At 41.7% G+C, this 26721-nt stretch overlaps 1 protein-coding gene across 1 annotated transcript in view; it reads left to right on the top strand.

Moving 5' to 3' along the window:
• Nucleotides 1–26721, top strand: part of LOC118080810 (contactin-4) — a 514415-nt gene that overhangs the window by 291015 nt on the left and 196679 nt on the right. The window contains exons 5-6 of the mRNA XM_035106605.3: nucleotides 24937–25063; nucleotides 26283–26458. Of these exons, the coding sequence (XP_034962496.2) occupies nucleotides 24937–25063; nucleotides 26283–26458 (303 nt within the window). The remainder of the gene's footprint in view (nucleotides 1–24936; nucleotides 25064–26282; nucleotides 26459–26721) is intronic.

Here is a 26721-nt window from a genome sequence, read left to right as displayed (position 1 = left end):
GGGATCCTGACATCTTCCATTCTGTGGGCATGATCACGCCAGCATAGATATCACTGAGACAGGAGTGTGAGCTTTGGAGGAGTGCATCTTTGTTTGGAAGGCCACTTAGTGAAGCTTAGCTGGGCATCTAATATTGTTGAACGATGTATAAAGAATCCTTTTTGGTTGATGAGGAAACAAACTAATTTTAAACAGTAGTGGGGAGGCAGTGCTGCTCACCTGAACTCTGATTAGTTGCATCACTGTTTCTTACAGGGAAGAGCAGGCTGTGTCTGTTTCCAGAATTGGGAGCACCACCATGTCCTGGGTTACCTGGTTGTGCCCTCCCATTCTGACTCCATTTCCTGGGATAAGGAAGGACTTGCCTCCTGTAGCCCTGCACCCTGGTTTCAGGCTCCCCATGCTACCCTCCTGTTATCCCTCCTTGTACTGCTCAAACTGCCAGTCCATGCCACTACCCAGCAAGAATATACTAATAAATTTAACGTAATAAATTGTGATCACTCACGGCACCAGTCTGGCAGGGTACCTCCAACCTAATCATGTTTTCCAAGAGGAAACAGAACAATTTGCCTTCCACGTTGCCACAGTTTTGTTTCACCCATTTACTTTCTATGCTTGGTAAGGGCAATGAGCCACATCACATTTTAGAAATTCTCTGCATTTCAAGAAAAGAAGAGCAAACAAGCTGCTGTTTCAGGGGCACAAATTACTTGTTCCTGCCTTGAAAAGTAATTGAGGGGTGAACATTTCTGCCAACAAGAAAAGGGATATGGCCTTTTTCTTCATTGTCAGAGATTTCAATATGTTTTCATTTCATATGTAAAAGGTAAAGGGACCCCTGACCATTAGGTCCAGTTGTGACCGACTCTGGGGTTGCGGCGCTCATCTCGCATTATTGGCCAAGGGAGCCGGCATACAGCTTCTTGGTCATGTGGCCAGCATGACTAAGCCATGTCTGGCGAACCAGAGCAGCACACGGAAACACTGTTTACCTTCCCGCTTGGAGCGGTACCTATTTATCTACTTGCACTTTGACGTGCTTTTGAACTGCTAGGTTGGCAGGAGCTGGGGTGCAGGCCCTTAGTAAATTAGATTGACTATGGTCCAATTGGGTATACTTTGTCATCTGCACATGTTATATTTCATTATATTACACCTTCTTCTGAATTCCCTTTGATGCTGATGTAGATGGCGACGTGAAGCGCAGTTTGTTGAAGTGTTGATGCATTTTTCCTACCTAATCAAATACCTTTATTAGTTTTCAAGATCCTTTTACACCTTGTTTCTTCTGTATGAAAATATTCAATGAAGACATACTTAATTAAAAGAGATCAAACATACTGTCCTCTCAAGGCAAAGCCTAAAATATGAGCAAACACCAGCTGGCAGGGCAGGCCCTTAATGGTCCCTCAGTGTCATGTTTCATAAAAGTACAGATCTATAAAGACCCAGCAATCAACAGATGAACGCTTTCCCTGATTCTGGTCCTGTAGCATGTTTGTGAATCTCTTTACAACTGAACAGGAGGAGGAGGGTGCTATTAATTTATGTCCTGTCTTTTTTATTTCCATGGTGGAAATAAGTACACTGATGAACATGGCCAGTGCAGACTGGGCTGACGGAGGGTACCAGGGTGGCAGAGTTGGTCCGAAATATTTGAGAGGCTGTGCCCTTTCCTACAGACACTCTCAAGTGCTAAGGTCAGCAGAGGGGCCCCGCTGCCATTGGTGGTAGATAAGGAAAGGGCTTTCTCTCTCTAAGCTCCCCACAAAGGTGCTCTGACATCTTCGTTGTATAACTTTTGTCATATGCTGAAAATGCTGCTATTCTGGACATTGATACTGGAAATGTATAGATTTTAGATCCCACCTTATTCCCCCCCCCCCCGATTATAAATGGGTTTTAACTTATTTTAAGATCATAAGATTAGTAAGAAATAAATAAAATCTGGGTCCAGGGTAACAGCCATGTCCTTAAACTGCTTTGATGGGAACCTGTAGCTCTCCAGGTTTACAGTGGAACTTCGGTTTATGAACACCTCGGTTTACGAATTTTCGGTTTACGAATGCCGCGGACCCATCTGGAACGGATTAATTCACTTTCCATTACTTTCAGTGGGAAAGTTCGCTTCAGTTTATGAATGCTTCAATTCATGAACAGACTTCCGGAACCAATTACACCCATGCTTCGGGTTAAGTACGCTTCAGGTTGAGTACTCCACGGACCCGTCTGGAACGGATTAATCCACTTTCCATTACTTTCAATGGGAAAGTTCGCTTCAGTTTATGAACGCTTCAGTTTATTAACAGACTTCCGGAACCACTGTACTTAGTTTTTTCCCCCTCCTGCTCCCTCCAATCTGTCTCCTATAAAACATTGCTGCTTCTTGAATTTCACGAATTAAATACAGGAATAAAAGCACTCCAATTTGCCACCCTAAAAGTATTTTTTAAGTAGCGTGCTTCCTAGAGAGGACATAATGTGTTAGTTTATTTGCACAGTAAGTCACCCTGTAAGGGTGCACACCACACATTGCTGCTATGCATATCCCATCTTTTTTTAAAAAGTATGTATGTGTGGCATTCACACAGAGCCCCCCGGTCATTCCACGGACTATTGACCCTTTGCCACCATGTCTATTCTCTTCCACTGCCACCAACCAGGTTTTCCCGGTAATATATTCAGACTCAGTCAGGCTGTAACGTATTAACAAAGATTCCAGATTATTGTGAATGCAAACAAGTTTTAAATACTTTGAAACACTGTAATCCGATTCACTCTCTCTGTCTTCCCTGTCTCTAACTCCCTCTGACTGCTATGCCTCCCACCCACAAGAAACCAACCAAACTGTCTATTTCCAACTGTCTTCCCCACTGTCTAAACATCTGGCTAAGCCTTTAAAAAGCAGGTAGGCTTCACCTCTAGGCTTTTCTATTGGTCTACCTATTAACCCTCTCTCCCCCTGTACAGACATTTCCAAAAGAACGGGCAAAAGCCACAGTATGTATTTGAGGTGTTTTAAGAAATTAGTCTGTAAACTGTGTGTAGCGTGTCATCAAATTGAGCATAATCGTTAAATTTGAATATGTGAAACCCATTATTTTAATTGTAATAAAATTGCTAAAGCAGGACACATAGTTTGATTGCCCACTGTGATTTCTCTCCCCTTACAGAATAGAGGGGGGATTATATATTTCCTTCCCCCCCTTCTTAGTCATTTTCTTAGCTTCCATGGTTTCTAATTTAAAAGATTAGGGGGGTGGGGGTGGGAACAGGAAGCAGAGCACTATTTTCTTTTCTTTTCCAGACTGTGTTGTTGTTGAATTGCCTTGTTCTCACCTGGTAAGCACTGCACAGAGGCATAAACATTCAGAAACATTGTTGTATTAAGATTCCCTTGCTGTATTTCCATGTTAATGTTTCTTTCCCCCTGTGCTAATCCTACTCAAATACATCAAAGGATAACATTTATTACTGCCTATTGAAATTCAAGTCTGTGACTTCTGGTAAGAAACCAGAGACCTGCTGATTTACCTCCAAGTGTATACATTCTTTAGCTGCTAGGTTAGTTCACAAGGGCCACATTCACTGTTTGCAGAAATAAAACACACACACTTCTTACAAGGGCAATGAAAAGGCATTGTTATTTTGAAACAATAAGCTGCTCTGATTGGAATCTATTTTCCAAAGAAATATGCCAACTCCTGCACACAGGGTCTGCTCACATACATCCCTCATTAATGTATGATCTGGTCCCTATCTGTGAGCTGGTTTTATTTACCAGCATGAATATCTTCTGAGCTTTTCCCAACTTAGCATCCTTCATCATAACATCAAAACAAGCGTCTCCTCAAGGGAACAACTAGCTACACTTCATCTCCTGAGATACAATTATTTTGTGTTTATCCTTAATGCCCCAGGGGTGCGATGATGCAGGAGGCTCTCTCCACTCAGCCAAACACAATCACCTCTTTGCTTGTTACTGCTGTAAATACTAATTCATGCAGGTTTGCATCACACCTTAATAACCTTGCTAGTTAGCTAGCTGTGGTGAACAAAAAAAAAATTACTTTGAACTTAACTTGAGAATAAAGCCCTTCAAAAATTTATATGCAGCTGTGGTTGTAAATGCTAGGAAAGAGAGATGTAATCGCGGACCCTCCAAGTGTCCCTATTTTCCAGGGATGCCCCTGCTTTAGAGAAGCCGTCCTGGTTTCTGAATTGATCCTGGAATGTCCCACTTTTCGGATGTCCCTATTTTCATTGGAGGAATGTTGGCGGGTATGGAGTTATCCGACCCATGAGTGATCTGAAGGCAGTCCTGCATAGGGAAGGGTTTTTTAATGTTTAATGCTTTAGTATGTTTTTATATATGTGTGGGGTATAAATAGTAAAATTATCATTATGGAATGGGACATCCCTATTTTCATTGGATAAATGTTGGAGGGTATGGAGGGTATGTAATTGTGTGATCTCAAATGGGTACATGATCCCTTCATGATCCCTTCATGATCCCTTCATGATCCCTTCATGGATCAATGCCTTGTCGTGGCGAAGGGGCTTGAATAACTCAGAGAAGCTATGAGCTATGCCATGCAGGGCCACCCAAGATGGACAGGTCATAGTGGAGAGTTTTGACTAAACGTGATCCACCTGGAGAAGGAACTGGCAAGCCACTCCAGTATCCCTGCCAAGAAAACTCCATGGACAAAGACAACAGGCATATAAAAGTTATGACGCTGGAAGATGAGCCCCTCAGGTCAGAAGGCGTCCAACATGCTACTGAGGAAGAGCGGAGGACAAGTACAAGTAGATTCAGAGCTGATGAAGCGGCTGGGCCAAAGCCGAAAGGACACTCAGTTGCGGATATGCCTGGAAGCGAAAGGAAAGTCCGATGCTGTAAAGAAAAATATTGCATAGGAACCTGGAATGTAAGAACCATGAGTGGAGGTAAGCTGGATGTGGTCAAAAATGAGATGACAAGAATAAATATCGACATCCTGGGCATCAGTGAACTAAAATGGAAGGGAATGGGCGAATTCAGTTCGGGTGACTATCATATCTACTACTGTGGGCAAGAATCCTGTAGCAGAAATGGAGTGGCCCTCATAGTCAACAAAAGAGTGGCAAAAGCTGTAATGGGACGCAATCTCAAAAATGACAGAATGATCTCGATACGAATCCAAGGCAGACCTTTTAACATCACAGTAATCCAAGTTTATGCACCAACTACCGGTGCTGAAGAAAGTGCAATTGACCAATTCTATGAAGACCTACAACAACTTCTAGAAATGACACCAAAGAAGGATGTTCTTCTCATTACAGGGGATTGGAATGCTAAAGTAGGGAATCAAGAGATAAAAGGAACAACTGGCAAGTTTGGCCTTGGAGTTCAAAATGAAGCAGGGCAAAGGCTAATAGAGTTCTGTCAAGAGAACAAGCTGGTCATCACAAACACTCTCTTCCAACAACACAAGAGACGACTCTACACATGGATATCACCAAATGGGCAGCATCGAAATCAGATTGATTATATTCTCTGCAGCCAAAGATGGAGAAGCTCTATACAGTCAGCAAAAACAAGACCTGGAGCTGACTGTAACTCAGATCATCAGCTTCTTATAGCAAAATTCCAGCTTAAACTGAAGAAAGTAGGAAAAACCACTGGGCTAGTAAGATACAATCTGAATCAAATCCCTTATGAATACACAGTGGAAGTGAGGAACAGGTTTAAGGATTTAGATTTGGTGGACAGAGTGCCTGAAGAACTATGGATGGAGGCTCGTAACATTATACAGGAGGCAGCAACAAAAACCATCCCAAGGAAAAGGAAATGCAAGAAAGCAAAATGGCTATCCAACGAGGCCTTACAAATAGCGGAGGAGAGGAGGCAAGCAAAATGCAAGGGAGATAGGGAAAGATACAGGAAACTGAATGCAGATTTCCAAAAAACAGCAAGGAGAGACAAGAGGGTCTTCTTAAATGAGCAATGCAAAGAAATAGAGGAAAACAATAGAATGGGGAAAACCAGAGATCTGTTCAAGAAAATTGGAGATATGAAAGGAACATTTCGTACAAAGATTACCATAATCAAGGACAAAAGTGGTAAGGACCTAACAGAAGCAGAAGACATCAAGAAGAGGTGGCAAGAATACACAGAGGAATTATACCAGAAAGATATGGAGGTCTCATACACCCCAGGTAGTGTGGTTGCTGACCTTGAGCCAGACATCTTGGAGAGTGAAGTCAAATGGGCCTTAGAAAGCATTGCTAATAACAAGGCCAGTGGAAGTGATGATATTCCAGCTGAACTATTTAAAATTTTAAAAGATGATGCTGTTAAGGTGCTACACCCAATATGCCAGCAAGTTTGGAAAACTCAGCAATGGCCAGAGGATTGGAGAAGATCAGTCTACATCCCAATTCCAAAGAAGGGCAGTGCCAAAGAATGCTCCAACTACCGCACAATTGCGCTCATTTCACACGCTAGCAAGGTTATGCTTAAAATTCTACAAGGCAGGCTTAGGCAGTATGTGGACCGAGAACTCCCAGAAGTGCAAGCTGGATTTCGAAAGGGCAGAGGAACCAGAGACCAAATAGCAAACATGCGCTGGATTATGGAGAAAGCTAGAGAGTTCCAGAAAAACGTCTACTTCTGCTTCATTGACTATGCAAAAGCCTTTGACTGTGTCAACCACAGCAAACTATGGCAAGTTCTTAAAGAAATGGGAGTGCCTGATCACCTCATCTGTCTCCTGAGAAATCTCTATGTGGGACAAGAAGCTACAGTTAGAACTGGATATGGAACAACTGATTGGTTCAAAATTGGGAAAGGAGTACGACAAGGTTGTATATTGTCTCCCTGCTTATTTAACTTATATGCAGAATTCATCATGCGAAAGGCTGGACTAGATGAATCCCAAGCCGGAATTAAGATTGCCGGAAGAAATATCAACAACCTCAGATATGCAGATGACACAACCTTGATGGCAGAAAGCGAGGAGGAATTAAAGAACCTTTTAATGAGGGTGAAAGAGGAGAGCGTAAAATATGGTCTGAAGCTCAACATCAAAAAAACCAAGATCATGGCCACTGGTCCCATCACCTCCTGGCAAATAGAAGGGGAAGAAATGGAGGCAGTGAGAGATTTTACTTTCTTGGGCTCCTTGATCACTGCAGATGGTGACAGCAGTCACGAAATTAAAAGACGCCTGCTTCTTGGGAGAAAAGCAATGACAAACCTAGACAGCATCTTAAAAAGCAGAGACATCACTTTGCCGACAAAGGTCCGTATAGTTAAAGCTATGGTTTTCCCAGTAGTGATGTATGGAAGTGAGAGCTGGACCATAAAGAAGGCTGATCGTCGAAGAATTGATGCTTTTGAATTATGGTGCTGGAGGAGACTCTTGAGAGTCCCATGGACTGCTAGAAGATCAAACCTATCCATTCTTAAGGAAATCAGCCCTGAGTGCTCCCTGGAAGGACAGATCGTGAAGCTGAGGCTCCAATACTTTGGCCACCTCATGAGAAGAGAAGAATCCTTGGAAAAGACCCTGATGTTGGGAAAGATTGAGGGCACTAGGAGAAGGGGACGACAGAGGACAAGATGGTTGGACAGTGTTCTCGAAGCTACGAACATGAGTTTGACCAAACTGCGGGAGGCAGTGCAAGACAGGAGTGCCTGGCGTGCTATGGTCCATGGGGTCACGAAGAGTCGGACACGACTAAACGACTAAACAACAACAAATGGGTACAAATCTTCAGGGACTGGTAGATTGAATCTGCTGTGTGAAACCATTGTTTAGATTTGGGTTGGAGGGGAACCCACTGTCCCTGGCTGCTTTGCAAGTCTTGTTCCCAGTCCTGCTAAAGTAATACTCTTTCAGTTGCAAGCAGGGAACCGTCATCATAGGAAGCTGCCTTATACCAAGTCAGACTATTGGTCTACCTATGTTAGTATTGTCCACAGTGACTGACAGCAGCCCTCTAGGATTTCAGACAGGGCACATTCCTAGATCTACCTGGAGATCTCCAGGCATTGAACCTGCAACCTTCTGCATGCAGAATCCTGTACCGCTGAGTTAACAGCCCATTTATACCGTGTTTCTCCTAAAATAAGACGGGCCTTAAAAATAAGCCATGGCAGGCTTTTCATGAGTAGAATAAATATAAGACATACCCCGAAAATAAACCATACCAGGTAGTGTTGGGAGCAGGTCTGGATGGCGCTTCCGTTACGGTAGAAAAAGGACGATGCCTGCCGGTGCAGCGCGAAGCCCCGACCCAGCAGGACCCAGAGAGAGTTGAAGCCCTGGGACCCAACAAGAGCCTCAACGCGCGCCACGCGAAGCCCCAGCTTTGGCGCGCGCTGTGCAAAGCCTCAGGACCTGGGAGGACCTGGCAGCAGGCTCAGCGGGCGGCGCGCGAAGCCGCAGGACCTGGCAGGAGCCGGAGCCGGCTACGTGAAGCCGACACCCGGCGGCGGGCGGCGCGCGAAGCCGCAGCAGCTGGCAGCAGCCTCAGCCAGCTGCGTGAAGCCCGGGACCCGGCAGCGGGCGGCGTGTGAAGCCGCAGGACCCGGCAGCAGCCAGCAGCAGCCTCAGCCACGCCATGTGAAGCCGTTTGGCCGCGACGGAACTGAGTCTGGGATCGAATAGGAGGGTGAAAAAAAACCCCAAATTTGATTCAAACGCAGAGGGGGAAAGGGAATTCCTAAGGCAAAGGGTTCCCGAGAGACCTACGAAGGAAAATTTCGAGGTTTGAGGGGCAAAGCGGCGCAGAAAAGGGCTATAAATTGTGTTGAATACAGCAGTGAAGAGACGGAGCCCACGCGCTTTTGAGATACCCTCCCCCTGCGTTTTGCCTCAAGACGGAACTCTGTATGTCGGCAGCTACTACAAAGACAAGAAAATAAACTTGGAGTAAGGCAAAACTAAGAACTTTTTAAAGGAAAACTTTTAAAACCTTGCTATAACAAAGAAGAGTCTGGAGGGGAAAATAAAAAAAGGAGCTTACTCCTGCACCAGCAATCGCTAGAGCTGCGAAAAAGAAGCCGTGGGGAGCTGCAGGAAACATGGTAAGAACCCAGAAATCCAAGCTACAGTAAAGAAAGTGAAGAACCCCCCCCCCCTGCACCCTAAGCCTGATCTGGAGGTACCCACATCCTTTGGAAGGGGAAAGGATCAGGCTGTAAAGCGCAGTTGAGACAACGAAGGAGGAGGAGGGGTGTGGAGAGCGGACATTTTCTGGATACAAACTATCCGCTTCTGCTACGCTCGGCTAGAAAGGGCTATAAAGTATCTGTTTTTGTGACATTCAGTCAGGAAAGGGCTACAAGAAGACAAAGAAAGCCCTACTGAATAGAGTTTAAGAAGGAATTAGGAGCTTTTAACTAATAAATAAAAGACTGACGATACGCAAAGGAACAGAAGGAAAGAAGGAATAAAGATCCAAACAGGAGAGAAAGGAATATCGGGGAAGGACAGCGCTGGGGAAAGGAGGAAGAAAAAACAAAAAGAACCCAAATAAAACAGACTTTTTAATTAAAGAAGATCTTAAATAAAAAGGAATAAGCACATGTAATGGCTTATTAATAATGCTGTACCCTACTTAGGTACCGTAATAAAAAAATAAGACATCCCCTGAAAATAAGCCGTGGTGTGTTTTTTTGGAGGAAAAATTAATATAAGACGTGTCTTATTTTAGGAGAAACACGGTATATCCATTAGTTGTGCCCAAAGTACATGTGATGTCTGCATGGCACATTCTTCTGAGTTGGAAATGTCTGTATAGAAGGGTGATGCAAGGCACTGCCTTGTGCTTCCTTCCTTCCACTTTCTTCACTTGCGGTAGTTGGTCACTAGATATTGCACAAGAATGTCACACATAAATAATGCCGTGTCCAGTTCTAGGTGCATAGAATAAAGTCACATGCTTTGATTGGCAGAAGTCCCACCCTACCTGATGGTGAAAGCTGTTGTGTGCATACCACGGGCCCTGTGTGCATACCTCACATTGTTGCTCCTCACCTGGTTTAAAGACTCAGGCTGCAATCCAAAGCTCCCCTCTCCTTCACTGACAACCAAGGCAAGGGGTAGGCAGCAAGATCACACTGTTGCCTAAAACTATGACAGGTGTGGAACAAATATGTGGAACCTATAGTGCCATTTCCACAGATTGAAGTGGTGAAGTTAGCATATATGGGGCAGTGGGCATATATATGGTGGTGGGCAACAGTCAGATTGCTTATCTGGGAGAGCTGGATGAAGGGGAAACCTCCGCCCACTCAGTCCACCCCCACCCACCCCCCATCAAGCATTCATGACATTGCTGTGCCACACATGTATTGCATCATTCATAAGCTTTCGTGAACTGCAGATTATCAACATTTCCAAGTGGGTAGTGACAGTTATACACACACATAGTGGTGGAAAACTGCCCTACGTCTGATTATATATGCATACTGAACACAGATATACCATGTGTGTTTTCATCTATTTAAGTTAATAAATATTCAGGCTGTAGTCCTTTTCATACTGCGAATAAGTTCCAGTGAATTTAGTGAACCTTATTTCTACTCAGTGAATCACTAGATGTCAACCAGCCCACAGATGTGAATAGATAAGTCTAGAGCAGGCATGGGCAAACTTGGCCCTCCAGCTGTTTTGGGTCTACAACACCCATCATCCCTAGCTAACAGGATCAGTAGTCAGGGATGATGGGAATTGTAGTCCCAAAACAGCTGGGGGGGCCATGTTTGACCATGCCTGGTCTAGAGACAGCTCATCTCTGGTAGGTAGAACATTTTCTTGACTTTGCTGTAAGTCTAACTGGCTACCTTGAGAATTTGACCAGGTTGCTAGCATTATTTGTGAAACTGTGTATATTCAGGCTGTGTACAATTAATGTATACAAACATAGCTCCTTTACAGGCTGTTCTGTAATGTCAATATGTATGTGATAAATATACAAAACTTATATTCTTTATGATCTAATTTATTTTAAAAAAAATCAGCACATGTTTCAGTAGTTCTGAAGAGCACCTTTAGTACAAAAGAGCCAGGCTGGTAGACAAAGGATTACCCTTACAGTGGGTTTGGATTGAAGCTCCCTATTCTGCTGATGAATTCATAAAACATATGTCACAGAAGCATTACATTTGAATATACTCTCTTCTGCTTGTTGCAATAGCATGCAAATGAAACGTTGAACAGTGCCAAATGAAAGATTAATGCTATAGTCAGTCATAAGCTAAAGGGAAGAGGAACGATCTGGTGGCTCCAAAAAGAAAGAAAAAAGCTTTAGATAGATGGAGCTGTTGATGTGAAGTATTCGTAAACTAAAATAATACAGAATGGATAATGGGAAGATGGGTGGTTTTGAGAAGAGAGTTTGGCTATACAGAGAGTCTATGGAGGGTTTTGTAAGTCAAGGCAATAATTTTGAACTGGATTTAGAGATGAATAGGGAGCTACTTATATGCTATGCATGAACAATGCTAACCTTTTTCAACTCTTGGGCAGGGAACCTTATGAAAAGTAGTTATTGGAATCCACTAGCAAAATCCATAGGCTTGCTAATTTGCCTATGTTGAAATGTATTAAGGTGCAATCTTAAGCACACTCACTAGGAAGTACAGGTGAAACTTGGAAAATTAGAATATCGTTGAAAAGTGCATTTATTTCAGTAATGCAACTTGTTATTTTTTATTTTTCTTTTAATTTTTACAAATGCTTTCTTTTCGAAATTCCACAGTAATAAAACAAATAGATACAATAATACAAAAATGAACATTGCTATTACATTTCATTAATTACATTCCATTTATAATTGACCCGCCTAACGACAAATAATTACAATTACAACAAATAAAGGCTTGACATATCTTGCTTTGCATGTCATGCATCTATCTCATATATTGGTTTCACCTTTTAAGTTGCATTACTGAAATAAATGCACTTTTTGACGATATTCTAATATTCCGAGTTTCACCTGTAATTGCCATTGAATTTAGTAGGACTTATTTTTAAGTAAACATGCTTAAGATTACACTGTTTACTCATGTAGTACATGTCCATTATTCATTTCTTATATAAATATTTCCCATCTCTCCTTCCCAGTCATAAATTATGACAAGTGCAGATTGTGAACTTAACAGGATGACTTTTTAATTATCTTAATGTATATTTCCTCAAGATACTTTAGTCAATTTTATGAATATTAGAAAGCAAACAAATACTTGCATTTTCTTCTGAAATATTGGAACTTGAATATCTTTATTCCTTTGCAGTCAGGGATTGGGGGCTATATAAAATTAACCTTGGGGAATATGATTACTGTGTCTAATTTGCTCTTTAGAGCCCAAGTGGTAGACATAAAGAAACTTTTTTTAAAAAAAATCAGATTGGTTGGATGGTCAATTATTCTTTTGCCTCTTCCTGGAATAAGAGGCCTCTCTCACTGCTTGAGTCACTGGATGTATTTTTAAAAACTTAAGCCTCACCTGCTCTATAAATTTAAAGTAATATCATATCACTTGAAATTGCCATGTCTCCCCCCAAAGAACCCTTGTTAGGAGCGCTAAGAGTTCTTAGGAGACCCCAATTCTCCTCACAGAGCTACAACTGCTATAGTTCCCTGCTAAGAGGGATTGGCTCTTAAACTATTCTGGAAACTGAGGAAGGGACAGGCTTAAAACTCACAGTTCCCTGGAATCTTGGGGGAAGCCATGACTGTTTAAAGTGGTGTGATACCGCTTTAACTGTGTGTTACAGGTGGGGCATTTTTCCTTGCCCAGCAAATGCCTTGATTTATCAATTTCCCAATTGCGCTCCTATACCGTTTGCTCTTATACTTCATTATTCAGTTACACAGATTATTGTTTTTAGATACAGTTTGCGTAGCTCCTCATATCCAATTCACAAATGCAGGTAAGTAGTATGGTCACGTATTGAAAACACAACTACATTTACATCTGGATATGGCATACTTTGGGAGACCCAAAACTGCGATATGCGTCTTCTGGGACATGGTTTTTAGGGGCCAAGAGCACAGCACAAGAGCACGTGAGATTGCAGCACTAAAAATGGCCGTATGAAATAAAAATCTTGCATGAAAAAACGGGGTGCCCCCCCCCCCCCGGGCACTTGGCAGATATGATATGGTAAGCAATTAATATTAATGTTCCCCATTGGCTCTCTCAATTTTTATGTGTGGTTGTATTCTTTTTTAAAAGGGGGGAATTACAGTGATGTGGTAAAAATTCTTGAGATTGCATATACTTCACATATACAGATTGCTGTGTGTATAGAGCAGCCTTCACATTTTGGGGGGTGTTCCTTCGCTTATACTCCCCATTATGCCAGACCAATGAACATGCTGGCTGGGGCTGATGGAGATTGTATTCCACAGCATCTGGAAGGCACTGCATTGGCTACCCTTGGTTTAAATGCAGAAAGGCTACCTTCAGTATGTCATTTTATAATAATCCAGATATACGTTCTGGTGGAAATAGGTCATTGTCATTGATTTATATACAGAAAGCTTTATTGCTTTTTCTCTGGCCTATTTCTTTTCTCTATATCCTGTAAGATCAGAGAGTAGCTCTTAAAGTACATTTTTTAAAAAGTCTACTCATATGATCTGGAACAGGAAGAAAGATGTGAAAATAAGTCAGTTTCTTCCAATTATCTCGGTTTATGGTGCATGATTTAGAAGTTTAAAGTTATACCTATTTTTGTTCAATGGGGATCTTTTTTAAAAATGCAATTATAAACTTAGGTAATTATTAGAATCCATGTTGTTAGTCCCCTGAACTAGGGTGAGATGAGGGGATAAAGTCAAATATCAGCCTGTGCACATTGAAATAATTGTTGTAGGCCCATTAACTCTAATTCTGGCACAGGCCTTATTCTCAGCTGACACACTGTAAATTGGATCCAGAATGTAGTCTCCACTATGGTCACATCCACACCTTAAATTTAAAGCACATTGCTTCCCCCAAATAATTGTGGGGATGTGTGTTGTGGAATAGTAACTTTAGTCATTCAGTAGAGACCAGTGTGTGTGCTAATCTGCTAGTAATATTGTGCCTGAAACAGGAATGGAGGAGGAAGGAGAGCCAACACAAAGTGATGGAATGGAAAAGAGGAAACAGCTTGCTGCCCAAACATTTTGAAAACAGGTGGGGTGGACATCCTGTTTGCCTGGGCTGGAGTGGCTGGAGCAATAAGGTTGCAAAGCTGGCACCCCCACAGCATCACCTCTGCCATATACTGGGACTAGGTGGTGGCAACATGGTCAGGACAACATAATGGAGCCAGTCAGTGCTTCCACCAGTAGTCCTGTGCCACCTCGACCTCACCACTGTGCTGCTCTGTCCTCACACTTTTGGTAAGGAGACTAGTTCTTCCACCTACCATTATTGTGTCTCACATGGGATGTGGAATCAAGAAATGGGAAAAGGGTGTCTGTTCTGTGGCTGAAATGGGGGTGCTATTGGGAGCTTGCCCTCCAAGCTTGAGAAAGGTAGGAGAGGCCAGGAGGGCTCAACTGCAGCCTGTTATTTACTCTTCATCTGTATCCTCATCTTGGAAGTGTGAGGGGCTGGTTGAGGGGTCACAACAGAGATTGTATCTAACAGTTAAAGGGAGGAGAAGGTGCAAAGCAGAAGCTGGCACAGACTGAGGATGGCTACGCTTTGCTTTTGCCTGGATTAGGGTCACACTTACAATGCTCTTGAGCCACTTTTAAGGAGCCGCTTTCACAGAGTTCACTGTTACCTCTTGTATGTATATTGCCAGGTTGTCCCTTTTTATGTACTCTAGAATTGTATCAGAGATGGGCGGTTGCCTGATCAACCTTATTGGATTCTGCCCCAGAACAAAGCTGTGACATGGCATCACTTGGTGGCAGATTGATGCCTAGGGACAGAGCAGCCAGATGAATTTCTTTCTTGGTGTATCCCATCTCTTGTCATGGCCAAAAGGACATTCTCCTCCTATGCTTTCTGATTTCACCTGCCTTGTGTTTTGTGCCATTTGTATTTTGGGAGTTCAGTGCTCAATACCATTCAGGTTTCAGACTGAGCACAAGGAGCCCCTTACTTCAGATATAAATCAGTTTCGGTTTGCTACCTCCTGGTCCCAAGGAAGGAGGTGTCGCTACTCATGCCCAGAAATAAGTTAAAAGGCAACATGTCCCATTCTCTTACTGCTCAACATCTTTTAACTGCATAAAATCAGTGAGTTGACCTAAGATACAAGCATAACTTCATTAAAACTGAGTAAGGATTGAGAACTCTTCCCCTTAATGCCTACTTTTCATTCCTCCTGAAAATTAATTCACACATCACTGATTAAAAGCATCGGTTACTTCTTTGTCCACACTTCTTCTGAGGTTAAGGTACAAGTGTGAACAAGGCTGTTGTTTATTTTATAATTCAAGAATAAAAGCAGCTCATAACTGCAGCAGAGCACTGAGGATTAATATGGTAAGCTGCATATATTTAGAAACATTGCCACATCAAGGCAACACAAAAGCGTTTGTGATTGTGGTGGTTTTATTAATTTGGCAGCAGAGTGAAATGACTGCTCATGTGCACCGGCACTGTTATAAGATTGTCATCTGGTTTTAAATTGCCGCATCTGCAAAAATCACTTTATAAAGCCGGGCCTCCTGTAGCTGCAGACAAATTTGGGAACTAAATAGCAAGCGTATAAATAAAGGGACTAAATCAATAAATCAATGCAGCCTGCTTCTTTAATTGTGAAGTGAAGCACAGGAGGACTCTTCTGTTTTGACAAGTAGATCGTATGAAATGTCAGCACAGTTGCTTAGCAGTTATCCTATTATGATACTTAAGGAAAACACGGAGGCAGAAATGCATGGAAGCTGAAATGCCTAATAAAATATGCCAGGTCATTTACCCTTTAAAGTTTATAGCAGGGGTAGGGGAACCTGTGGGCCAAGGGCTACATGGGGCCCTTTGACTAATTTAATAAGAACAGTGAAAGCTGCCTTAGACTGAGTCAGACCATCAGCATTGTTGACACTGACTCTCCAAGGGTTTCGTTCAGCTCTTTTCATGCTGTAACTGGTGATGCCAGGGATTTAATCTGGGCCCTACTGAACTATGGTCCTTGCCCAAGGATAGCGGTGGTGGGGAGCATGGAGGGAGAGCAGGGATGGGAAGTGGAAAGCCAAAGGTAACAAATGAAGCAAGAAACGCAAGGTGCAAGCTTTCATTTCATACCTCTTACAGAGGAATTTTTGTCTCCTGAAACAACCTAATGGGCTGATAGGAAGAAGGAAAGAGAGTGAGAAGGGGCTGCAGAGAGTGGGGTGGTTGCAAAAAGAGGGAGGGAGAGATAGATAATGATAGAATTGTAGAGTTGGAGTCCAACCCCCTGCAATGCAGGAATGTCAACTTAAGCATCCATCCAACCTCTGCCAGAACGCCATGTTTGGCGCCACGTAACACCATCATGCAGATACGGCAAAAAGTGCACATTTTAAGAACACCATACATTATGAAATGCAGTTTTCTCTCATTCTCTGCTGTCACTTAAATTAGTTTCCAGGCCATTCTTTTAAGAGAAATTCATCAGACTGATTATTTGCAACCGTCTTCTATCTAGCAGGAACATCAATTTATCTACAGAATTAGCAGCAACTATTTTCTTATCCGCAAATATTTGTACATTGATTCTGCCTAAACCCTTCTTTAAATAGCAGGGTAGGAAGTTTGTGATTACTTCTGATGGAGTCTAAGGGCTATGTACACATCAGCGGCTTAAACACAGCAAGGTCATTTCCCCCTCCCTCCCCATTACATTTCAAGTTGTTGTTTTTATGCTGCACACACCAGAGATGCACATTACCGGATTGGTTTTCCCACACTGAAATTGTCATCTGCGCATGCATATGTTTTCTCTTTGATAATGCAAACCCCATTTGTCTTATTAATTCCACACACCAGATTCGAACATTAGAGATAAACCCACATACCCTGTGTCTGGGGTTATACGTGTTCTGGAAGGGATTATTCCCTCAACACAGAAAAGTAGTCTACAGATGCATGTGTCCCAAGCAAGAGTGATAGCACCTGATCTCACTTCCACTGTGAGCACTGTTGCTGCTTGTCAGGCTTTGGGAAATCATCTTTCTCCCCCATGGCCAAAAATGCGCAGATCAAACTAAAGAAATTCTTGCCATTTGTTGTTGTTGTTTAGTCGTTTAGTCGTGTCCGACTCTTCGTGACCCCATGGACCAGCGCATGCCAGGTACTCACTGTCTTCCACTGCCTCCCGCAGTTTGGTCAGACTCATGTTTGTAGCTTCGAGAACACTGTCCAACCATCTCGTCCAGTTAGTTTCTTTAATAAACACAGCAAAGGACAAAATAAAGTGTCTACCCAGAATGGCAGTGCTCCCAATTAGGCTTACACCCCTTCCATCCCTATTAATCTGTGTCACTCCTACCTCTTGTAATCTGAGTTCGTACCCTCTGTGCTTTCTGTTCTGAGACTTTCTGAGCTCTTCTCGACCTTGGGTTGAGTGGAGGAATGCTGTCCAGAGACTGTGAATCTGTTATCCCTCTCTCCCCCAGTGTTTCTTCTCCTAGTTGTTTCCCATCCAGTATTTCCCAGCTTCTGCCTTCTGAACTATGCCCCTCTGCAAACCACTGTTCCAACTCTATACTGTCTTTCTGCTTCTGAGAAGATGCAGGAGGAGCAGGGAGAGCAGGTGGCTCCCACCATTCCTCCTCAGTGCAGCCCTCCTCAGCATGGTCCGTGACACTGCTGCTGCTGTTCTGATTATTTATTAGATTTATTACCTGGCTTTAACCATAAGGTTGTTGGAAGTGAAACAGAAGGGTTCAATTAGGAAGTTAATATGCTGACAAAGAGTTAAGGGTGGGTAACAACAATGCAGAAGTACAATATTAACATAATTTACAGTTAGACGAATAGGATGGGTTCACATATATACATGTCAAAAAATAAGGGGGTAGAGGTGTGGCTTCAGCACATTTCAAAAGCTATATACTAGGATCACTTCTTGCATGGGGTTATGTTCTGGTGGGATAGTGTGTAAAGGCAAAACCATGTAAAGTCGGAATGACTCCACACGTTCAGTCTTACCTGATGAAGCTAGTGCAAGATCTCATGGGGTTGTCCAAGATCTTCTGCAGGCCTTTTGAGCTCGTGCAAGACCTTCCCATAGCCCATTGAACAAGGTGGATGTCTTTACAGCTCTTTCTGTGGTGTGAAAACACAGTGCAGAAAGAGCTTTTTAAGCTCTCTGTCTTTCTTTCTGGGCTATGGGAAGCATTTGTGCAGGTTCTGAAAGCTCTGCAGAGATCATGGACTGCCCCTTTTGATGTGTCCTGTGCTCTCCTGTTTTAAAAAATTCTGCAATTGCAGAAGTAAAATCCACTTAAGCTGTGATCTTACTGTGTAGTGAAGGGTCTGGACACACCTCTGTATGGAGTTCATAGCTTAGGTGCCACTACAGAGATTGCCATAGATGGTACTCCCATGTAAGTATTGATAGGATATTGCAGCCTTAGTTCTCTTCCCCCCACCCTCCATTTTTGGAAGACTTGATATTAAATAGTGGGTAGACGACACTGATTCTTCAAGAAGCTCTTTATTCGGAAGCCAGAACAGAACTGAACTGCATCGCTGAGCTGGCCTGCTTTTATAGAGGCTGGCTCAAACAATGTATCAAACATAATTCAAAGTTCCCTCCTAAAGTTCCCTCCTAAAACAACTGTCAAGGTCCTGAGGGAAAACAATATACACTAATACATAACACTTGATGTAGCAGACTAGTTTTTAAAAAACAGTCACTAATTTTAATGAGTGATGCCCTTCAGCTGTCTTAACCATTTTACTTCTTAGTTTTCTAGAACAGTTACTCTTCCCAAGGTTCATTTTTATCTTACAGAAATCCAGAGTCTCAATTCAGTATGCCTTTCTTTCCATTTATATTATAAAAAGGTATCTAAAATAAATTCCCTGAGCAGAAAACAAGGACATCTTTCAAAAATTATTTACACTGGATATAATCCAAAAATATTCTTCAGTTTAGTTATTAGCTTTCCCCCAAAGTGCAAAATATTCAATTAAGCCTTCTCTCAAATTGGCCATAACTTTCAATTAACATAAACCAAATTTCATTTTGCTAACAATATCAATCAGTGCATCTAACGAAGAGTTACAGCTGAAATGCTTCACCTTCTTACTTACATTTAAAGACTGGGCTTTATGTGTGCGTGCGTGCGTGCGTGCGTGTGTGCGCACACACACACGCACAGAGCAGGTTTCGACTGAATTAAATATATGAGACTATTTGCTCTGTCTTAAATGTGTGTGCAATAATTTCTTATTCATAAACAGCTCCAATTTAGAGAGCTCTGTCCCAGATAAAATCAACCCTTATGACTAGGGCTGTAAGAAGGCACCTGATCCCATTATCCCTGTATTCAGAGTGTGCAGCATTGTTTCCATTCCACTGCAGTTCATATTCCACCAAAAGTTATTTTATTCATCTCGCTGTTCACTGTGGCAAAATGACATTGTTGTTACATTATTCCATCCTATTCATTTCAATTCAAATGGAAAGGGGGGGGGAGATAACCAATTACCGGTACGTACTGCTTGTGAAATGAACACAAAAACAGCAACAGCTGCAAATACTGGTTGTATTTACTTGATTGATATCCGTTCTGGATATGGAACAAATAAACGAGCCCTAGCAATTGCCATTCCCATTTCCATCAGAGTTCTCTGAAATCCTTACTCATGACTAAAGTGGACCTCACAGGATAAACATGTGCCATAGTCTAATTTTCTTTTCAATGACAAGCACCCATAGAATAGTGTTGTTGTTGTTTAGTCATTTAGTCGTGTCCTACTCTTCGTGACCCCATGGACCGTAGCATGCCAGGCACTCCTATCTTCCACTGCCTCCCGCAGTTTGGTCAAACTCATGTTTGTAGCTTCAAGAACACTGTCTAGCCATCTCGTCCTCTGTCGTCCCCTTCTCCTTGTGCCCTCCATCTTTCCCAACATCAAGGTCTTTTCCAGGGAGTCTTCTCTTCTCATGAGGTGGCCAAAGTATTGTAGCCTCAGCTTCAGGATCTGTCCTTCCAGTGAGCACTCGGGGCTGATTTCCCCGAGAATAATAGAATTGTAGAATTGGAAGGGACTCCAAAGGTTGACCCAGCTGCTTTTCTGAGTGTGGGTGGAAAATACATTGCATATGAGAGGTAGTTCCGCCTCCTTGCTCTTGCTGTTGACCCACTCATATTTGTAGAATGCAGGAGGGTGAGTGCAGAACTACCACTGCAGTCTCCTCAGAAACTCCTGAGACCACCAATTCTTGTCAGTCCTGTGACAGGCCAAAAAGGAAGTGTGCTCTAAGCATCCCATACATTCAGAGTACAGACTGACATATTGTAGGTCCCCCCCCCCAAAAAAAATAACTAGAAGAAAATATGGGGAGATTTTGGGTGGTTTGGCTGATTTAAATATTGTGATACATGGGTATGTTTCTACTAGTCGTGTTGTTGAATATCAGGCTATTCTTTCCTCTAGGCTGTGTCCTGCTGCTTTTCCATCATGTTCATTATTTCGCTGAAGCTGTCTGTATTCATCACATAGTTGTCAATTTTAATTTTTAAGGAAATAAAACACATATGTGGTCACAGGATTTCAGCTTCTATGCATTCTCTGTCTCTGTGTGAAATCCAGAGAACAATTTTGTATCATTCATTCATAGCTGAGTGTCTGAATTATTTGCTCCAGATGGCCAACAGGTGCATACTGTGTAAGACTATTGTATTTAGTGTTGATTCACACCATCTGAGAATTTAACCCCCAAATGGGTAGAATAATGCACAAACTCTTTTCTTTCTAAAGGACTGTATCGGCTGCCGACTAAACAGATTATGAACTTGGTTATCTCCGCTATACAGTGGTAGTAATTAAAAGGGCTGGGGGGGGGAGGGGAGAAGAATAACCAGTTAAATAATGATAATTGTGCATTGTTGTCATTTCCCCATTTCCCCCTTTGTTCTGCTTTTATGCTGACAGCTGCTCTCAGAATTTCTCATTTTCTTTAGCCCATGTAATTTATTTTCTTCAAACCTAGTAAATGGGCTCTTTTTGTCTGGATAAGAGAAAGAACTTCGTTGTTTAAAAGACAAATATTAAAAGGTGCCCATTGCTGGCATTTTCAAATGCAGATAGTGACCTGAACTGCTGAACTGTCATCGTTTTGATGTAATTTCTCTTGCCCTCACCAAAAAAACCAAACCCCATCTACATATTCGGCACAGGTTTATTAACTTTCCATAACTAATACTTTTTTGTACCCCAAGTTCTTTGTGAGTGATTGCTATTTCTTGAGGCGGTTGAAAACACAAATGGACATGTCAGAAACAAAGGGACATATCCCTGCAGTTTTGCACTGCATTATGCAACTTTTTACTTTTTCCATCTTTCCCAAGCTAACTTGTTGAATGTAACAGTGACAAATCCCAGCACTACTGGACACAACTAAAGGACTTATATTCACAAGAATATAAGAAGAATGCTGCTGGGTCAGGTCAAAGGGTCAGGTCATCTAGTCCAGCATCCTGTTGCAACTGTGGCCAAAAAGATGCCTAAGGCAAGCCCACAAGCAGGACCTGTGTTCAACACCACTCCCCCCCCCCCTGTGGAGGGAGAACATAGTCATCATGGCCCAGTAGCCATTGCTAGTAGCCTTATCCTCCATGAATTTGTCTAATCCCCTTTCAGAGCCATCCAGATTGGTGGCCATCACTACATCTCGGAGGAGCAAATTTCATAGTGTAACTGTGCTGTGAGAAGTGCTTTCTTTGAATCTTCCAACATTCAACTTCTTTGGATGGACCTGAGTTCCGGTACAGTCATACCTCGGAAGTCGAACAGAAACCAAAGCATGGCTTCCAGTTGGCTTCAGGAAGCTCCTACAGCCAATCGGAAGCTGCGGAAGCCCCGTCGGACGTTCGGGTTCCAAAGAACATTCGCACACCGGAAAAATCACTTCCAGGTTTGCAGCGTTTGGGAGCCAAAACATCCGAGTACCAAGGTGTTCGGGATCCACTGTATGACTGTATTATGAGAGAGGGTTTCTCCCTCTCCACTTTGTCCCATACCAGGGATAGATTTCTGCATCTTATTCTACCTTTTATCGTAGCTTAAAAGCCCCAAATGTTGTTTGTCTCTCCCTACCTCTGCAGCCACAAAGCAACTGGCAATTGTACCTGAGCTTTATGTAATGATGTGTAGTTTCCTGGCTTCTCTGATAAGTGTGGTGTTGGCTGATTTCCAACTCTCTAGTAAGCAGACCAATTTTAGAGATAAATTGCATATTTAAAAATTGCAACAATTTCAGATTTAAGCTGTTTTAGAACCCTCAGGTGTGAGCTTCATGGACTCTAGGACTTGCTAAGTGTAATTTGTCGGTTATCATGACTTCATTATGCCACCTCTGTTTGCAGCTTAGTTCTGCTTAACCCACTCATAGTCACAGTACTTGAAATTGCAGTTCTGTTACTAATGAAGGTTTTATTCCAAAAATCACCATGCAGTCTAAACATAGATTTCAGGTTACATGGTTCAGTGGTTCAAAGCAAAGCTCGAAGGTAAATGGGGTAGACACAAGCTAGGATGTTGCCTCAACACCTGACAGACACATCCCTTTGCCCTGCTTTTGGAAACTTAAAGATTAAGGTTATATCCTGTGTACGCTTATTTGAGAGAAAGCTCCATTGAACATGGTGGGATTTAATTCTGAGCAACCATGCATAGGATATTGCTGGAAGATACATCTCCTCTTGCAACATCCATGGTGCCAAGTACATTCCCAGGTATGCATTAGAGAGTATGTTAGTGGTGTGTTGTTGAGACCTTTTCTAGCCATATATTCATACTTTGCTGAAATATCCTTCCAAAGGTCATAGCAAGAGTGGAAGTTAAGTACATCCAGATCAGTTTTGATAATAGTTATTTTCATTCACTTTTCTCAAAATCACCTTGAGCCTTTTTCCAACAGACGTTTTTGTTTTATTTCCTATTTGAGTCCAAAGAACATCTCTTTCTATCCACTTTCAGGACTATTATATTCATACAAAAGCAGCTTAGTGGTCATTTCTGTGACCCATTGACTAAAAGAAAGAAATATCTACTTTCATATTTCAGCAACAAATCTCATTGTTATTTGTTAAAACCGTTGCTCTTGGAAGCTTCAGGAATACTATACTTTTCACAGTGATGAACTATGGAACATGAATGCTGTGTGAGGGGTTTGTTGAAACTTCTGCTATGTGAGGGGTTTGTTGTTCTTCGATATGCAGTGCCTTCCACCTTCTGCCTTTTGTCTTTTCTTGTTGCCTAGTAATCACTCACGTTTTCCCACTAAAATAATAAGGCATACAGTACAGATCACTTTTGCATTTTAAAACCATTTATTCCCAACTGTGTTTTCATATCGAAGCAATGATCTGCCTTCCTCCTTTTCCATTAATGAACTCCATTTAACTCCAAAAGTTTTGTCTCAAACTCACTTCAATCAAAGAAGTGAACTGTGCAAGACCCTTAACATTATTACCGTCCATGGCAAATGTTTACCAGCTTTAGTTAATTAGTTAGTTAGTTAGTTAGTTAGTTAGTTGATTTTATAGCATCTAGTCCTTTTCTGTGAACTAACACTACTCTTCTCTGTCCCACATTTTATACTTCTACGATTTTACAGATGCTTATGTAGGCATTTCGGTCAATCTCTGTTTCTGTGGCCAATCAGGTCTGTGCACTGCTCAGTCACTCTTAATCCAGAAGTAAAGCTATTTCCATGTGTGCCAGGGTAGAAAAATAATGTGACTGACATTTCAGTATTAGGAAATCCCCCTCCCTCCTGTTGTTATGAGGGCAACCATTACAAATAGTAGGATGGTACGGAGGATTGTTCAGTTGAGAACTCAAGTGTTCTAAGACTATATGTAGCCTGGAAACATGGATTGCTCTGCCTTGCACACCTACTAAGGCAAATCTGTCCCTGCACGCCGGGGTTGCTTAGGACCCACATCTAAAATCCAGTGTTTACCCTGAATATCCTGATTGTGACCCAGATTCTGTTTTCTTTAGGGTTTTTTTAAAAACAACAACAACAACAAAATTTCTCTTGGTTTATCTGTCCATTTCTTTATTTAGGAATTTACATGCTTCCTTTCACCATTAGGTCACAGGGCAATGTACAGGACATTAAAACACATTCATAGATATTCTAAAAGGTATTAAAGCAGAAATACAAGACAAGCATAGCATAAACTAAGAAAGAAAGCTTAAAATAGTGAGTGACACAATCCAAAACTAACCACAGACAGGTTACACATTGCCATCTGCCTGGTGAAATAGGTACATCCTCACCTTGCTTCTAAAAAGATTTAACTTTGAGGCAAGGTGTACTTCAGTAAGAAGTTTTAGAGCTGCCACTGAAGAAGCCCAACTATGGGCCCCAGCACTACTTATCTCATCCATTTTCAGGACTACCAGAAAGGCCTCCTTAACTGATCTTAAAAAATGGAGAGAATGTTTGGGAGAAGGCATTTTCTCACATACTTGAATCTCAGGCTGTTCAGTTTTCTTTAGTTTTTAGGGGTACCCTTCCCCCTTGATTCCAAACCTCAAACTGAGGCAAGGTGGAGTGATACTTTTTATTTTGATTACTCCTTATTTATAAATTTACTGTATATCCATTCTTCTTTTCCTCCAAGGAGCTCTCTTAACTGAATGTAAGTTGGATGTTACACTTCAAACTGCCAGATTGTCTTCCTTATAAGAAATAGTGGGTTGGTTTTAGTTACATGAAATATATGTTAATTTTATTATTATGTATACCACAGATGATAACACGCTGCACGGACCAGTTTTCATCCAGGAACCAAGCAGTGTTGTTTTTGCACTGGATTCTGAGGAAAAGAAAGTCAAACTCAACTGTGAAGTGAAGGGAAATCCTAAACCAACTATAAGGTTTGTTGCATATCGATCAACTTTTTGGAGGGGGGCGCAATGTTCTGTTGCTATGAAGAAAGAGAAAAAACTCCTGGTCAGAGCAAAAAAAAAACCCAGTAAACTGAAAAGAAACCATCAGGTCTACATTAATGTTTTTGCTTTCCAAGGACCAGCCATATTCACCCAATAGCAGCATTGAAAAAGCCAAGACTTGTGGGACTGTAAAGAGACTCATTTTTATTATGTCAAATGATTTCATAAACTAGGGTGTAATTTGGCTGATGCACAAAATAACTGCGTAAGGAGGTAAAAGTGGGTTGTGATTTCACATGTTTGAGGAAGGCTGTGGCACTCAGAAGCTTATGCCACACAATAAATGATAGCCTTTAAAGTGCCAAAATACTGTTTGTTTGTTCGTTTGTTTGTTTGGGAGTCAGTGTGGTGTAGTGGTTAAGAGCAGGAGAGTCGTAATCTGGTGAACTGGGTTCGCATCTCCGCTCCTCCACATGCAGCTGCTGGGTGACCTTGGGCTACTCACACTTCTTTGAAGTCTCTCAGCCTCACCTCACAGAGTGTTTGTTGTGGGGCAGGAAGGGAAAGGATAATGTTTGCCACTTTGAGACTCCAGACAAATTTTAAGTAAAATGTTTGTTACATGAATGTTCTCAAAACAAAAACATATATATATATATATATATATATATATATATATATATATGGCATAAATTGAAATAAACCTACTCTGGACATTTTAAAAATGTATGGAATTTGCCCTGGGAAAATCAGTTTGGGGTATTTTTTTTATCCTCTAGGAATGTCTGTGTCCCTATTGCATTATGTTTCCATACCTCTGCCGTTTATACATTATAATCTAAATAAGAAGAGGTAATCAATGAAGGTGTTGGATACAATAGACCTTCCCTTAGTGTGGGGTGTTGGACTGGATGATTTAGCCCTTGAGCTGAAAGATTCCGTAAAAATAAGTAATCACCCAGAGCATCAGCTTCAGTAAAAGCAGTACCACAACAGTGATGTAAACATTAATCTGGTTTGTGACTGACTGGTAAGATTACTTATCAGGTTAAATGTTACATAACATTTCAGATTTATACAGGAAAATGTGTTTTTATGGTTCTTAGGAAATAAAGAGAAGGTCATTTGTTGTATTTCTTTTTCTCTCTCTCTCCCCCCTCCAACCCCCAAGCAAAATTCAACCACTTCCGTTTTTGTACCATAGGTGGAAGTTAAATGGAACCATTGTTGACATCGGTATGGATTACCGCTACAGTGTGGTTGAAGGCAGCTTGTTGATCAATAATCCCAATAAAACTCAAGATGCTGGAACATACCAGTGCGTAGCAACGAACTCATTTGGAACAATTGTTAGCCGAGAAGCTAAACTACAATTTGCGTGTAAGTAGCAACAATATCATATGGTAGATATTACTTTGTTACAACATTATGTTGGCGGGGGGAAGAGAGACTATTAAATTGATGGCTCTTTAAAGGCTCATATATACATAGCTCCTTTTGGAATGTATCTTCATTCATAGGATGTGTTATTCAATCTGTAAATAAATAAACGTTTTTGACTAGTCTGTTTTTACAGAGAAAATTTAAAAGGAAAAAAGTGTATATAATGAGAAATTATTAATAGAATACCTGTGCAATCTTAA

This window comes from Zootoca vivipara, chromosome 2 (genome assembly GCF_965207765.1).
Source record: "Zootoca vivipara chromosome 2, rZooViv2.hap1.1, whole genome shotgun sequence".
Classification (NCBI taxonomy): domain Eukaryota; kingdom Metazoa; phylum Chordata; class Lepidosauria; order Squamata; family Lacertidae; genus Zootoca; species Zootoca vivipara.
This window is presented reverse-complemented; position numbering and strand designations above follow the sequence as displayed.